General features: G+C 42.1%; 2 protein-coding genes and 1 pseudogene across 3 annotated transcripts; 1 reads left to right on the top strand and 2 right to left on the bottom strand.

The window, feature by feature from the left end:
* The first annotated feature begins 45 nt into the window (after nt 1–45).
* Nucleotides 46–2,848, top strand: LOC115662367 (L-type lectin-domain containing receptor kinase VIII.2-like). Its single transcript, XM_030584515.2, has one exon. It carries the CDS (start codon nt 656–658, stop codon nt 2,678–2,680), a length of 2,025 nt encoding a protein of 674 aa, XP_030440375.1. The 5' UTR covers nt 46–655; the 3' UTR covers nt 2,681–2,848.
* A 1,102-nt stretch (nt 2,849–3,950) lies between these two features.
* LOC115662369 (uncharacterized) lies at nt 3,951–5,692 on the bottom strand. Of its 2 annotated transcripts, XM_056303611.1 has the most exons (2): nt 4,999–5,692; nt 3,951–4,217 (listed from the first exon to the last, which is right to left on the bottom strand). In XM_056303611.1, the coding sequence occupies exons 1-2, from the start codon at nt 5,333–5,335 to the stop codon at nt 4,201–4,203; spliced, it is 354 nt and encodes a 117-aa protein (XP_056159586.1). In that variant the 5' UTR covers nt 5,336–5,692; the 3' UTR covers nt 3,951–4,200. The 2 variants fall into 2 exon arrangements, with proteins under 2 accessions (XP_056159586.1, XP_030440377.1); XM_030584517.2 differs by lacking the exon at nt 3,951–4,217 and having other exon boundaries at nt 4,768–5,688.
* Nucleotides 5,693–9,874: 4,182 nt separating this feature from the next.
* On the bottom strand, nt 9,875–11,824 carry LOC115662370 (cationic peroxidase 1-like; annotated as a pseudogene).
* Between the last annotated feature and the right edge of the window lie 4,727 nt (nt 11,825–16,551).

Below are 16,551 nucleotides of genomic sequence, written 5' to 3'. Positions count from 1 at the left end.
GAATTTTCCAACTTCGAGTGGTGGTGCCATATCAATCCTACCCAGAGATGCACATAGATTTTAAGTTTCATACCTACCCTGCTGCAATCATCTGTGTAGAAGAATCTGGATCTGTACTGCTCACGTTACGGAAAGAAGCGGACCAGAAAATTCTCGTTAGGTGACACGACACGGCCCGCCAGTCTTTCGTCTCGTATCGGGCAACGGACGGTCGGGTCGTGTTCTACGCAGAAGGACGAAACAGGTGTTCCAAAGCGGGACGGCTCAAGAACTACAATCCACCACACACCGTCTTGAAACATGCCCCACAAACAAAAGTTGATAACGAGCGCATGATACTGGAAATCATTCCGTCGCTATCCGCTACTGGAACGCCACACAAAAATGAAAGATTCCCACTCAGGTGTGTCCCCCTTGTTTGTCCTTTGCTCATGCAAGTGGAGTCACCTCGTGCTTAGATATGTCCAAGTCTGGCCTCAATCACGATCGTCAGTCTATTAACAGACGGGTCAAGACACTGTCACGACATCCCCACATCAGCGTAATGAGCGCTCCATGTTCTTAGCATAATCTAGGAGCACCAAAAAGATATGCATTAGCTTGATTTCACAAAAGCGAAACCTGATCTCTCTGCTCTCCTCTATCTTTTGCTATCATGGCCTTCTCATGTTTTCCTCTTCTGCTTCTGCTCTTGGTAGAGAGCTCGCTCGGGGTTGATTCAGCCAATAAGGAGAAGCTTTCGGGACCCGTGATCAACGTGACGAAGCACCTTTCTTTCCCCGATTTCAGCTTAGACAACCCCGGGATAGTTCATGATGTGAAGCTCTTGGGCAGTGCGAAGCTGTCCAAGGAAAAGAGTGCGGTCCAAATCCCCGACGTGTCCGAAGCCGCTGATCTTCGGCATCTCGCCGGCCGAGCCATCTACTCCTCTCCTGTCCGCTTGCTCGACCCCACCACCAGAACCCCGGCTTCCTTCGAGACCACCTTCGATTTCCAATTCGAGAACGACAGCTCGGTTGTTCCTTCCAAGAATGATGCCGGCTCTGCAGGTACAAGGGGCAGCCATGGCGGCAGCGGCTTAACTTTTATCATAGTACCAGATGAGTTCACTGTGGGAAGATCAGGGCCGTGGCTAGGGATGCTTAATGATGCATGCGATGAGGAGTACAAAGCTGTAGCCGTGGAATTCGATACGCGCCACAATCCTGAATTTGGAGACCCGAACGACAACCATGTTGGCATCAACTTGGGTAGCATTGTGTCCACAAGGACAATCAACTTGTCTGATATCGGGGTTTCTCTCAAGGACGGGTCCATTCACCGAGCTCGAATTAGATATGACGGTCCAAAAAGATGGATAGAAATCCATCTCGGATCAGAGGGGCAAGAATTCCCCTCAACTCCTGCATTTTCTGGATTCCTAGATCTCTCTCCTCATCTGAAGGAGTATATGTTTGTGGGGTTCTCGGCTTCCACAGGGAACTTGACCCAAATCCATAACGTTCTCTCATGGAACTTCACATCGACAAGCCAAGCTTTTCTCCGGATCCCATCAGAAGAGACCTGTGAGAGCAAGATTATTCTGGGAATTACTGAGACTCCTGGAGAAGCTAGATCAGAACCAATTAGCAATTTCTTGATTTTTGCAGCCGTCGTGGTGCTGGCTCTCGCAGTTCTAGTCAGCTTGTACTATAATGGCAAGCGCAGAAGAGATAAACCGAGCACCACCAGCTTGCCGGAGAAAATACAACGACCAAGGCCTCCTAACAAGCCCCGGAGCTTCACGGTCAATGAGGTATCCTGTGCAACACGGGGTTTCGGCGAGTATGAGGTACTAGGAAGTGACTACAGAGGTACTTTCTACAGGGGAAAGCTACCGAATAGCTGCCAAGTAGCCGTGAAACGGTTCTCAGCTCATTTTCTGAACTCAAATGGATTAGATGGGCGAAGAATTTTGAAAGAAATTTGCGCCATCAGTCGTATTCGTCACCCCAATTTGGTTCCCATAAGAGGGTGGTGTCAGGACAAAGGGGAACTCATGGTTATCTACGATTTCTTCCCGAATGGAGGTCTTGATAAATGGTTATTCGGAGTCGGTGTCTTGCCGTGGACAAGGCGGTTCAAGGTCGTCAAGGATGTGGCGGAAGCTTTGAGTTTTTTGCATTCAAGGAAACTTGCACACAAGAACATGAAGACGACCAGTGTCCTTCTTGACGTCACATTCCGTGCTGTATTAGGGGATTTTGGATTTGTGCTCTCCGGTTCGGGATCAAGAAAGTTCGAGTCAGCGGTGAGTCAAGCGGCCGATGTCTTTGAGTTCGGGGTATTTGCTCTGGAGGTCATTGCAGGTAGGAGCAGGAGCGACCCGGAGATGGAAAAAGAAGAAAAGGATTTGCTGGATTTCGCATGGAGAATGCATGAGAGAAACGAGAAGGTGAAGGTGTTTGATAGGAGGATGGGCTCGCTGGTCAGCCTTGAACAAGCAATTCGAGTTTTGGAGATAGGTTTGCTTTGTACCCTGAACGAGAGTAAAGGAAGGCCTAGTATGGAGGAGGTGGTCGAATTCCTGGTCACAGATGGACCAATTCCTGAGCTACCGCCGAATCGACCTGTCGCTTTGTTCCCTTATAGCAGTGCTACAGGTCTCTGCGCCAGCTATTCTTGTGCACCTTTCCAGTGAGTAGCTGGCCAAACGGTAGCTGCTAGATTTGGTGTACTCCATCCACAGACTGCAAGATATGGACTTCCTGAATTGTTATCTTAGGTCTTTGGTATAACCGGCGTTATGATGATGATAGACTGGATCACTGATAGTTAATGTTGAGCGAATGAAAATTTTCTTCTGGAATTTCAGACTCCGCCCTAGCGAACTGTGCTTCTAAGTTGGACTGTCTGCATCACTTCATTTGTTTTCATGATCGCTTGAAAGAGACCCGAGGTAACATAAAGAGATCAAATGTCCAACGAAATTTCATGCCTTAAGTTTACGGCTGAAGTAATGTTTGTACTAAATGTCCATAGTCAATGAAAACTTGTGAGGCCTCCTCAACTCTCAAAGGGGAATTAAAAAGATGATAAACCACATGAGCATTCGTTTTATGCTTCCACAGGTCATCAGAAAATGCCGAGAGAAGCAAGATATTACAAACAAAAGCAACGACTATCCATAGCGCAGCACCAAAGTCAGCACTGATATATGCGTTTTCTAAAGGATACACAAGGTGGAAACATGATAGCGAGACTCACATGTCATACCCAATACTAGTGGTAAGAATGCTTCTTATAAACTGGTGCAATTCACAATTTAGAGAAGACATTCCTTGACCGTGGCTGTCATTTTGTTGATCCTTATAATGGACTTTCGCCATGATTCTGACGATGTGACTAGGCAAACAAGAGATTACATTGTTGACAGAATTCTGATGATCATCAGCCTGTAACTTGGTCTATGCATTCCATCCAAAAGTGAAAATAGCAAAGTTGCATGACTTCTCTGTACAATATTTAAAGCTAAATCTGCTCGAACATTGATGTAGAGGTTGTAGAAAAAGCAAAGCAGTTTCAGCTAGGAAAAAGCAAATACATGCTTCCAACTTCTATCGACTTAACCGGACACTGATTTAAGGCTCCTGCAATGTGCTGTACATGCCCATTAATACTTCAACTTGTAGCAGCCAATTCGCAGCTTACCTTGCACATGTACTATGTGACTACAAGTGGCCATAACTAAGGAGTTTACTATAGATACTAAAACCAGGGGAACAAATTATCACACGATACTATTAAAAATTTAGGAGACACAAATTTTCGGCAGCTAAGGATAATATAGGTGTCCATTAACCACTCAGCTCGTGCCTCTAATTGTTCTGCCGCTCGATGGAGGCAAAAGAGGAGTGCAAGTAAGAACATTCTAAGACGGTCAGCATGCATGGTGTTCAGGAGGGGAGAGAGACAAAAATTTACTCCATTCTTTCAGCATGTGAAGTTGTACCCTGATCTAGAAGGCAACGCCTATGCTTTTCTCACTTGTTATTTGTACGTACTCCACAATTAACAATACCTTCCATTACCGTACATAAAAGTTACAGACACAGTTTTTGTGCTCATATGCCGCCTTCGGTTAAAGCTCACAGAAGAATAGTACAGATGATGTAGCTCCTCCTTGTATCCTCTGCTACTCTTTCATGTTTGTCTCAAAGTCTAAGAAAAACCTGCTCCTGTACCTAGTACAGATTTCGCTAAACTTTTTCCCCAGTAAGGCAGTAATTATATAGCTACCAAAAGCAATTTCCAATAAAAAACCACATCATCACACCAAGTAGGAGTAACACTAACATATGCATTAGTTTCTCCATCAAAGTTTGACAGCACAAGAACACAGTGAAACTCCTTTACAACCCGATCAACGAGCAGATAAGAGGCGGTCAAAACAAATACTTCAAGCTTCATTGCAAACGAGGACAGACATCATGGAAAACCGACATACACTTCGGAATCTATGCCTCTCACTCCTCGCGTATGTCCAGAATTTGACAATTGAAAAGGCTTATAAGAAACTAGAGCACAGCGATCAATTTGTCCCAATCCGATAGTGCTAATTAAGGATTTCCAGCAGAATTTCATCGAATTTCTTTCTAACAATTAAAAAGGGAACGAAAACCAATCTCGTTATAAGAATTCAGCAATTTGCAACAGATCAATCACGAAACGTCGAGCTCCAAGACCAAACTTATGCACAACCAAGAACTCTACAGGCATTTCACAAGATCACACAGAAATGAATCGATATATCATCAATGATTAATTAATTAGACCAAAAGAATTAACTCCCATGGAATCATCCAACTCTTGCATACACCAAAAGCAACCCCAGAAAGAGAGAAAATAAAAAACGCCAAAATTCAATTGGCCTCTCACATTATGTTCAGAAAAGCCCGAAAAGAACCGAGAACCCTAGCACAATCAACCAAACAATGTGGACCAAGAGCAGCGCCTGACCCGACAACGGACCCGACCCGCCGTTCCCGACCTCGCAGTAGCCCAATTTCGCGACTCCCACGCCGGCGCACGCGGCGTCGGCGCAGCCGCACCAGTAGGTCACCCCGTCCACGCCGCAGACCGGGTCGGCACGGAAGCACTTGACCGGGCACGAGCCGGGTCGGGCCGCCCCGGAGCAGGGGCCTCCGCCATCGCCCTCCTCGGTGGGCAACCTGATGACCGAACCGGAGACCCCCCGCGGCTCCTCCGACCTGACGGCGGAGGGGAAGGAGAGGAGGGCGGCGACGATCGCGAAGGCGACGACGAGACGGAGCTTGGGAACCGGGGGATCCCCCATGGATCAAGGGTTCCGGCGAGCTTTTCCAGGGTTCCGGCGAGCTTTTCCCAAGGAAAAAGCTCGCACGCGCCTTGAACGGGGGGGCCCAAGATCAAGAAAATTCAAGGGGGCGAACCAGGTGCGAGGATCCGAGGGGGTAATTCAGGAGCGAAGAAGAAGAAGAAGGGAACAACGCAATCTGGGTCAAGCGAAGGATCGATTCTTAGGCTCGAACGCCAAGAATCCAACGCAAACCGAAACAAGAAATGAGAAAAGATGCGAATTGTTTTCGAGACGTTGGAAAGAACAAGAAAGTTCTACGTTTGTTGGCAGCGGTTGGACAACCTGCGCCAACCTGCGCCGCTTACTTTTAGGTAAAATAACAAAAAGAGTCTTGAACTTTGGTAAATTGTGTAATTTAATCTCAGAACTTTTAATTTATTTAATATAATCCTTAAAATTTAATCTATGCTGAATATTTTCATATAATTCAGGGATTGAATTGAACATGTACCAAAAGTTCAGGGATGACATTGAACAAATTAAAAATTTAGGGACCACAGTGCACATTGGATTAAATTTTAGAGACTATATTGAACAAATTAAAAGTTCATGGATCAAATTGCACATTGGGCCAAAGTTTAGAGACTGTTTGTGTCATTTTCCCTACTTTTTAAACCACCTTGTCTTTTTCTCTTTCTTTCTTACCTTATATTTTCTTGGGAAAACGATGAAAACAAATCATAAACTTTGACTCTATGTGTAATGTGATTTCTAAATTTTTAATTTGTTCAATGTAGTCCCTGAACTTAAACTCAATGTGCAATGTGATCCCTGAACTTTTAATTTGATGAACTTTTGGTACATGTTCAATTTAGTCCCTCAACTATATGAAAATGTTCAATGTAGTCCTTTCATTAATTCAAGTTCAGGGATTACATTGAATATGTACCAAAAGTCATTGGACCACATTGAACAAATTAAAAGTTCATGGACCACATTGAATATTGGGCTAAAAGTTCAGGGACTACATTAAACAAATTAAAAGAGGTAAAATTCAGGGACTGTTTGTCTCATTATCCTTGTCATTAACTAGATAAGGGCTGTTAGTGCTATTAATCAATTTTACCTTCAATAGATGTGCCTTATCATGGTTAATTATTTTCTCTAGGAATGACAAAAATCCCTAATCGCAGTCATCCGTCTTCACGAGGTAATCATAGAGATATTGAATGTGAAATCAAGAGACAGGAACATGGACCGGAGACCATATATTACTTGATCGAAACTCAAGAATTCAAGTGGCGAGACATTCGATTCGCCTTTTATCATCGGGGCATCTTGCCAACGAATCAGCTCGAAAGTAAGATCGTGATGCGCGTGCTCAAACACTTAACAATAGTAGTAGCATTCGCAGAATATATAGCCGCTGATGTGCTCGGGCTTGCAGAACGCTTCGTAGAAGACGAAGCCGCCATAGGTGCTCGTACATTTCGCCACACAAGCCTCGTTGGTACACTGCGGGAAATCCAGAGAGTCGTGGCACAGCCCCTTTGCTTCTGCACGGGGCCACACGTACATGGCTGCATTTTTCCATCGGCAAAGAAACGGTAGAAACAAAGCAAGTTTACCGGTCACTTCACGTCATGCAAAGCAAGATCGCCACAGAAAAGCTCATGTGTGAAAAAAAAACCTGAAGGAACGAGGGCCGCAATGAAGAATTGCACGAACGAAAGCTTGGCCATCTTCGCAAAGTGAGCGTCGGATGAAAGATATATAAGAAAGCGTAGGGTAATGTGGAGAAGACAATGCAATGTCAAGATGTGATCTGATCCCGGGGGCTGATTATATATATATATATAGCTTGTACGAGGCAACATCAAAAGGAAAGTGACTATGTGAATCCAGAGATTTAGGAAAAGTTCATAAAGCTAATGCCTGTTTTTTTTCCCTTTCTAAACGCTTGATACTTTTTACTTGAAATCACTACCTTAATTTCATAAGTGCGCATGTGTTCATGTCCGTTTTAGGGATTCAACCATAGTTTTGGAAGCTTTTTTAGTAGGATATATGATGCCTCAAAACGTTACCCGTGATACTTATCTTTTTCAATTATTAATCATATTTTTTCTATAAACATGCGGAAGCAATAACCATTCCTAACATTCAATACAATATAACCCGTCTCAATTAATTAAGGTACATATGCATCTTCTTTATATTAAATATAAGTATTATCACTTTCATATATCGTCAATGAAAAATACAAAATTCCTAGGAGGGGGGTTTTGGGTCATCTATCTCCAACACTACTCCTATGTCCAAAACCTATGTGTACAAAAAGTTAAGACCGACGGTATGGGTCGACCACCTTGCCCATCGATGTGTCGCGTCACCGTTGAAACCCCTCAACGGGCCAACCAACTCACCGTCGATGTTCAAGTACCAAGTGACAAATCGTTGGGGAACCCACTATATAAAACCCACATCAACCCATATGATGGAACTACTCTTAGTATGTACTGTCTCCGATTTGGGTATAAGCATACTTTCATAAACACGCTCGTAATGCATGGGACTCCAAAAAGCATTGGCTGTGAGCGATCTATCCTATATATCTGAAAAATAAAGAAGTAAGCCAAAATCCAGTAAATAAAATCTCTCGATTTAAGTTAGATGATCATCTTACCACTCAACCTGGTACGAAACAACATAAATACATAACATGCAAGCATATATGCCAAGTGCATGAATAAATGTTTTACATTTCCTATTATTATATGCCAAAGTATTCAAATAACAACATTATTTCACTCATATGCATGCGGATGCGGATGACATAACATTTTCAGATGCAAGCTGACCTCCAATTAGTTTATTCATTGACATGAGTGCGTATATGCATTTACATATACATATACACATGCACTAGATTCTTTACTTCTCCTCCCAAATATTCACATGGCATCTCGACTCCCACGGCATCTTGAATACTCCCAGGGCATCCCGACACACGGGGCATCGTCACCATTAATATATGGGTGACGGAAACATATTGTTCTCATGCAAGCAATGATAAATAAATAATTACATGTATTTCAATACATATCTCCTCCTTCTTATTTCATCACACATTCATCAACGCAATGAAATGCATTAGTCAAACCATCAAGTGCGAAACAACATACTCAAGAACCGGAAATAAGCAGCAAGGGTTGATAATAAGGTGAATAAAAGCAGCGGCTAATGTACATAATGTGAATATGAACAGTAGGTACTGGTGTACATAGCGTGAATATGATCAGCTGGTGGTGTACATAACATAAATATGATCAGCGTGTGAGTGTACCTGGTAAGAGTCAATATTACGAAGATAACACTTTCAAGCCCGATTTCATCATTTTCACATACATGTTACCACAACTCAAGAAAATCCATTAAACACATCGTGACATGTAAGAACTTATCAATGCAAATCAAATCATCACAACATCTCAACACACTGCTATTAAACATGCTCACACTTATCACTAAAGTTAACTAAAACTAAAATTTACATACATCAACCAACCAAATCAAAAGTATATCAATCTAACTTAGCTCCTAGAGTTTTCACTTATCCTGAATAAAACTTAAACAATCAAAAGCTCTAACCACCTTGTAACTCTAAAGAAAGATGAAATCTTGCCTTTCAATTCAAGGATCGGAAAGTGAGAATAGTAAAGGAAAAATTCTTTTGAAGTTTTAAGGTGTAGAAAGGTACGGCCAAGCTTTAAGGATTATTCTTAACTACAAAGACTATGTTGCTTTTATTTACATATTTTACATCGACCTCCACAGATAATCAGTTGATTACTTGCTTGAAGTAAAACCACACATATCGGCAAGTGAAATAAGTAGGTTTTTGGTTATACAGCCTGTGTCGCCAAATATTTATACGTATTTCATTGGAATACGGTCTACTTTCTAAGTTAGACTTGTTATTTTCTAGAATTATTGTAGCTAAGATTTGTTGAGAATTACGCTGGAAATAATTGTATCGATTGCAAAGAAATCAAATTTTAGTAAATTGAGTAATTAAGATTAAATTTAATTGCTTGGTTGCAAAATCCACTAAATTTAGTCTTCAATGACTCTGTATGAGATTTTACCCCAAAGTCTTCATATGTTCCTTCTTTGCTGTTGTTTGGAGAAACACTATTGGAGTGTAATAATGTTGAAAGTTAGGTACGACATTGGCCTAACGAGACCCACGGCAAAAAAAACACCGGAAGGGAAAGGAATTGTCAAATTCTTACTATTATAATTTGCTTTACGTGAATCCCTAGTTGTAAAAAGCTTGGTTGGATTTAATTCTAACATAAGTTAAATAAATTGAAATGGCAAATAATGAATTTGCAATCACGCCACGTGCCACAACCACATGAGCACCACTTTTATGCACGTTTAGATAGATATTAAAAGGGGATCAACCATCTAAGATAGACAATAAGGTGAACCTTGTATTATCGAAATAAACTCGAAAACATAAGAAATGCAAAGTAAAACCTAGAACGAACATCAATTGACTTTCCCGCAGTTCTTCCTAATCTGACCACTTGAACCGGTGAGCGGGCTGAGATTACCCATCTTCACCATGGCATTAGCAAAATCTGTCATGAAAGTTGTCGAGTTACTGTTGTAAGCATTCACTCGAGTGTCCGTGGAACCATTACTGAACAATTGATGCTCTGAGTGAAGAAGACCCTTTTGGATATGCAAGTTCTTGTGTTAGAGATAATTAGAGATTTTGGATAATTTCCTATATCATAGATATTTGATAATTCTATTGATTATCTGTATTTCACAAGATTATAAGTATGTTGCAAGTGTATTGCACGTATATCTCCTTTTAATTGTATATATCTTGATTGAGATATTATATTAGAGTAGTCATATAATGAAACTTATAAATAGGCCAATGTATTCTTCATTAATATATATTATTGAAATACATAGAAAATTTCACAATTCTCTCTTCCACTTTATTATTCTCAACTAAGTAAGCATTGTTTAAGGACGTCGGGCTTGTGACGTCGAGAGGAGAGAGGTTTTTGTCACCTCCACAGCGCGGGCGGTTTGCTTTTAGTGACGTTGTGTTGATGTTCTCGTTGTAAAGCTGGTCCCGAAAAGTCAAGCATCGGGCTTGAACTATCGTGTGCAATCCTGTTAACAATCGAACAATTTTTGTAAATTGATTTCAATATATCAATGGAGCAGTATTATAAATTCTCTATTAAAAGGTGCAAAAAAAAAACATACAATGACCTAAGAATGGCACCATTTCTTTGTGATGGAAAAATTATCCAAAAAATCCTAAACCTATTAAACTTTTGCCAATTCAGTCCTAAACCTTTTAGATTTACCAATTCAGTCTTAAACCTTTTCACTTCTTGCCAATTGAGTCCATCTGGCCAATTTTAGTCAACCAATGCTGACGTGTCCGCTGGCCGGTGCTGGCCGTTCGGCCAACGCTGACGGTGCAATTTTTAAATATTTTTTTTGAATTTTTGAATTTTTTTTCTGCCTTCTTCCCTCTGGCTAGCAATCGGCCAGAGGCGCGGGCCAGCAAGGTGAACCCAGTGACGGCGAGGTACCTCACCATCGCCGGGCAAGGTGAAACTCGACCTCGCCGAATCTGGCGAGGTGAACCAGCGACGGTGAGGTCGGCCTCGCCGTGGTTGGGTGAGGCTCGACCTCACCGAATCTGGGCGAGGATCTGGGCAAGATGAACCTAGCGACGGCGAGGTCGGCCTCACCGTGGCTAGGTGAGGCCTGACCTCGCCAGATCTGGGCAAGGTCGGCCTAGCAGAGGCGGGCAAGGCTCGCCCTCGCCAGTGGCCGACTTGGGCGAGCTTTGCTAGAGGCCAGTGAGGTCGACCTCGCTGGCTCGGGCCTCTGGTCGCCAGACCGACCAAAGGGAGGAAGACAGAAAAAAAATATATATATATATTTTAAAATTGCCACGTTAGCTTCACCGGACGGTGCCGGCGGCCACATCAACACCGGTTGGCCAAAATTTGCCGGATGGACTCAATTAGCAAGAAGAGTGAAAAGGTTTAGGACTGAATTGACAAAAGTGTAATAGGTTTAGGACTTTTTGGATAATTTTCCCTTTCTTGGGCTGTGAAGCCTTTGTTTGAGAAGGCAGAGATGAGGTCGCTAAGGTTCAAACTTGGGGCAGGAATGTTGCTATTAGTAGCACTTTGGTTTGCGGTGGTTGAGTCTCTTCTTCCAAGCGAGACTATCCAATTTGGACCACCTAACTAAAAAATAAGTCCAACGACGGAATCTCATGCAGCGACTGCCAGCGCAGGACACAACCCCAGCGCACTTGCTCTCCAGCTGGGAATTGATCGTGTCGGTCACCTTGATTCCCCGTATGGAATTGGCGTTTGGGCAGGCGTTCTTCTCCCTGGTGAAGTTCGCGGTGTCGTCCAACAAAATCGACACGTCGCATCTCTTTTTCATGTTTTGCACGACACATTGTTAATCAGTCCTTCTAGATAGAAAAACGATCCGATTGGAGTTCATTAGATTCAATGGTTGCAAACAGGTTAAGGGCTACACTTCTTCCTGAAAATAGAGTATGGACAATGATTGTTTCCCTTATCATTTTCCCCCTTTTTCGTCCCCCGTTATGAACGCCTAGAGAAACCAGCTTTGACGGGGGTGCCACTGAATAGGAAGCTCTGCAGCTTTTCTCATGCCTTAGTAGGAGCAAACCACAGTCTGTCAGGACAAAATGACTGTGCTCTTGCGTACGAGAGAGAGATCCTTTGAAGTGTTCTTTAAATCAAGGTTTGGTAGCAACATGGCGTGTTCTTTGATATTTATCAGAGGGAGTTTAATGACCAATTATATATCGATTAAATTGAAAATCTAGACAATTTCCAATCTGTACAAGAGAAAAAAAAAAAAAAGAAACAACCTGTTAATCTACTCGAGAAGTTGTAAGCATGCCATATTTGTTATTAAAAAATCAATCAAGCTTTGAATATCAAGATCGAAATGGAGACGGCACGTTTGATGGAGAAAGGTAAAGATCATGAAGAGGATAACAAAGAAGGTACGCTAAATTGTTTAGTTAATTTAGATTGATACTCTAAATTTTGTGTGGAAGCAAACCAGTGAGGTCATGCACGGGGCGCGGTTCGCTCGTTCAAAAATCTAACAAGATTTTAGAATACCATTTGATGAACAAATTTCCATTAAAAATGATAATTTACCATAAAAGATCATCTTTAATGTAGAAAAGTATGGTAACCACAGTGACGGGGATCAAAGTATGATTAAAAAACCTATGAAAAAGACTGATTGGTTTGCCAAATGCGATAAATAAAGTATAGTCAACCACCGACATAAAAAGCAGAGGCCCTCTCTCTCTCTCTCTCTCTCGTTTTGCCAGCTCCAACGTTTAGGACTTTGCATGGTCTGATTCATCGAGTTGGTTGGATTTAATAGTTAATCACAGAGACACACGTATCTAATCAACATTGTTTTTGTAAAAGGGAGAATTAGAACATGCATTGTCGGTGTAAAGAAAACTTTACATAACCATTCTGATCCACCCTTGATTTGAGGATTCTTATTACCAATTCCCTTACTAACTAACCGCAAAATTAAGGGTGGATAAGACCGTTTGTGAACAAAAAAATATTTTTACAACGGCAGTGTATGTTAAGAATAGTCATGAAAAAGTTTTTATGAATTACCAAATATTCCTCTTTGTTGAACTAGTAAATATAAGATATGGTTTCCATACATATATAAAGATGAAATTTTGTACATAATGGACTCCAATGTCCTAAAGATAGTATCTTGTTCTAGCTGAGATTTACAAAAAAAAAAATTAGAAAATTGAATTAGAAATAGTGTAGTAAACTCTTCTAGGATACTTACGCACGACCCGATTGTTTGTGTGGGTATGTATATATATCTTCTTACGGCCCACATCTTATTGTCGGTTAGTCGTAATATCTTATTTCTTGTAACAAGTCATACTGAAATACTCCAGAGTCCTCTAGTATTCTTTTTGGGTAAAGATGTGCAGACCCATCTTACATAAATAAACTCCAGACCCCATGAAATACCCCACTAACCTCTTGGACTCCATATAACAAGAAGCAAACTCCGGGGGATTGCTCAAACACAGAGCTTAGTACCCTTAGTGGAGTAGAGATTTGAACTCTTCTCGTGCGCCCTAATTTGTATAAGCATCAATTATACTTCTCAATCAAGAATGAGTCAATCCCTTGGGTTAATCAGTGATATTCCTTGCGTGCCTCATTTTGCAAACATTTCGAGTGATTACTAATTATGCATATTCTCCTTTATAGTCCTTTTGATTAGCTTAGAAGCAAATTAATCAATTCGCCAGACCAAACAGAACCAACTAGCAATTTCTTGGATTTTTGCAGCCGTCGCGGTGCTGGCTCTTCGCAGTTCTAATTAGCTTGTACTATGATAGCAAGCGCAGAGGAGATAAACCGAGCACCATCATCATGCCGGAAGAAATACAACGACCAAGGCTTCCTAACAAGCCACGGAGGTTCACTGTCAAGGATGTATCCAGTGCAACGCCAGGTTTCGGCGAGTATGAAGCACTAGGAACTTAGGAAGTGACTAAAGAGGTTCTCTTTAAAAGGGGAAAGCTACCGAATGGCTGGCCCGGAGCTGTGAAGCGGTTCTCAGCTGATTTTTTTGAACTCAAATGGATTAGAAGGGCGAAGAATTTTGAAAGGAATTTGCGCCATCAGTCGTATTCGTCACCATTTCTCCCCAAATGGAGGTCTTGATAGTTGGAGTCGGCATTTTGCCGTGGACAAGGCGGTTCAAGGTCGTCAAGGATATGCGGAAGCTTTGAGTTTTTTGCATTCAAAGAAACTTGCACACGAGAACATGAAGACGACCAGTGTCCTTCTTGACGTCACTTTCCGTGCTGTATTAGGGGATTTTGGATCCGTGCTCTCTAATTCAGGATCAAGAAAGTTCGAGTCAGCAGCAAGTCAAGCGGCCGATGTCTTTGAGTTTGGGGTCTTTGCCATGGAGGTCATTGCAGGTAGGAGGAGGAGCGACCCGGAAGTGAAAGAAGACGAAGAGAACGATTTGCTGGATTTCGCATGGAGAATGCATGAGTGAAACGAGAAGGTGAAGGTGTTTGATACGACGGATGGGCTCGTTGGTCAACCTCGAAAAAGCTATTCGAGTTCTGGAGATTGGTTTGCTGTGTACCCTGAATGAGAGTAAAGGTAGGCCTAGCATGGAGGAGGCGGTCGATCTCCTGGCCACTGACAGACCGATTCCTGAGCTGCCACCGAGTCGACCTGTCGCTTTGTTCCCTTATAGCAGCGCTACAGGTCTCTGCGCTGGCTATTCTTGTGCACCTCTCCTGTGATTTCTGGCCCTATGGAAGCTGCTAGATTTGAAAGACTCCATCTCTACGCATTGCAAGATATGGAGATTCTGAATTGATATCTTAAGACTTCGGTACAACTGATGTTATGATGATTAGACACGATCACTGATTGTTAATGTTGGGTGATTGAATATTCCCATCTAAAATTTAGACTCTGGTCTCGTGATCGTGCTAAAAAGAGATCGAATGTCCAAGGAAGTTTCATGCCTTAAGCTGAAGTAATGTTTGTGCTACATGTCCGTAGTCGATGAAAACTTGCGAGGCCTCCTCAACTCTCAAAAGAGAAATGAAAAGATGACAAACCACATGAGCCTTCGTTTTATGCGTCCACATGTCATCAGAAAATGCAGAGAGAAGCAAGATATTACAAACAAAAGCAACGACTATCCACAGCACAGCACCAAAGTCAGCGTTGATACGTCTGTTTTCTAATGGACACGCGAGGTGGAGACAGGATAGTGAGACTCCCATGTCATACCCAATACTAGTGGTAAGAATGCTTCTTATCGACTGGCACGAATAATTTTCTGATGACCATCAGCCTGCAACTTGGTCTATGCATACTCATCCAAAAGTGACAATAGCAAAGTTGCATGACTTCTCTGTACAATATTTACAGCTAAATCTGCTCGAACATTGATGCAGAGGCTGTAGGTAAAGCAAAACAGTTTCAGCTAGGAAAAAGCAAATACATGCTTCCAACTTCTATTGACTTAATCGGACACTGATTTAAAAGCTCCCGCAATATGCTGTACACGTTCTCTGCGACAACATGGCCATAACTAAGGAGTTCACTATAGATACCAAAATCAGGGACCGAATTATGGACACGATATGATCAAACTTTTCGGATATATAAGTTTTCAGTAGCTAAGGATGATACAGGTGTCCATTAACCACTCAAATAGTGCCTCTAACTGTTCTGCCTCTTGATGGAGGCAAAGGAGCAGTGCAAGAAAGAACATTCTAAGACAGTTGGCATGCATGGTGTTCGGGACGGGAGAGAGACAAAAATTTACTCCATTCTTTCAGCATGTGAAGTTGTACCCTGATCTAGAAGGCAACACCTATGCTTTTCTCACTTGTTATTTGTACGAACTCCACAATTGACAGTACCTTTCATTTGCTCTTGAGCCACCTTATGGTTAATGCTAGCCGAAGAATAGCACAGATACTGTAGCTCCTCCTTGCATCCTCTGCTCCTCTTTTATGTTCGCCTCAAAGTTCAAGGAAAACCTGCTCCTGTACCTAGTCTAGTACAGATTTTACTAAACAATTTCCCCAGTAAGGCAGTAATTATACATCCACCAAAAGCAATTTCCAAAATTAAGCCACATCATCACACCAAGTAGGAGTAACATATGCATTAGTTTCTCCATCAACATTTGACAGCCCAAGAACACAGCGATACTCCTCTACAACCCGATCAACGAGCAAATAAGAGGCGATTGAAGCAAATACTTCAAGCTTCACTGTAAACCAAGACGGACATCATGAATTAACCGACATAAACTATGGATCTATGCTTCTCGCTCCTTGAAGATGGCCAGAATTTGACGATTGAAAAGGCTTACAAGAAACTAAAACACAGCAATCGATTTGTCCCTATCCGATGGTGCTAAATAAGGATTTCCAGCAGAATTTCATCAAATTTCTTTCCATCGATGAAACAAGGTACGAAAACCAGTCTCGTCATAAGAATTCTCAGCGATTTGCAACAGATCAATGACCAAACTTATGCACAACTAAGAACTTTACGAGCATTTCACAAGACGATACA

The sequence above is a fragment of the Syzygium oleosum genome, unplaced genomic scaffold (genome assembly GCF_021117445.2).
Source record: "Syzygium oleosum isolate NSW1041296 unplaced genomic scaffold, Sole_v2.1 Sole_v2.28, whole genome shotgun sequence".
In the NCBI taxonomy this organism is placed as follows: Eukaryota; Viridiplantae; Streptophyta; class Magnoliopsida; order Myrtales; family Myrtaceae; genus Syzygium; species Syzygium oleosum.
Note: the sequence above shows the minus strand (reverse complement) of the source record. Positions and strands in the feature narration are given on the sequence as shown.

What these genes read in the sequence shown, in the direction of transcription:
- LOC115662367 (XM_030584515.2), top strand. Translation starts at nt 656, where the DNA reads ATGGCCTTCTCATGTTTTCCTCTTCTGCTTCTGCTCTTGGTAGAGAGC.
- LOC115662369 (XM_030584517.2), bottom strand. Translation starts at nt 5,335, where the DNA reads ATGGGGGATCCCCCGGTTCCCAAGCTCCGTCTCGTCGTCGCCTTCGCG.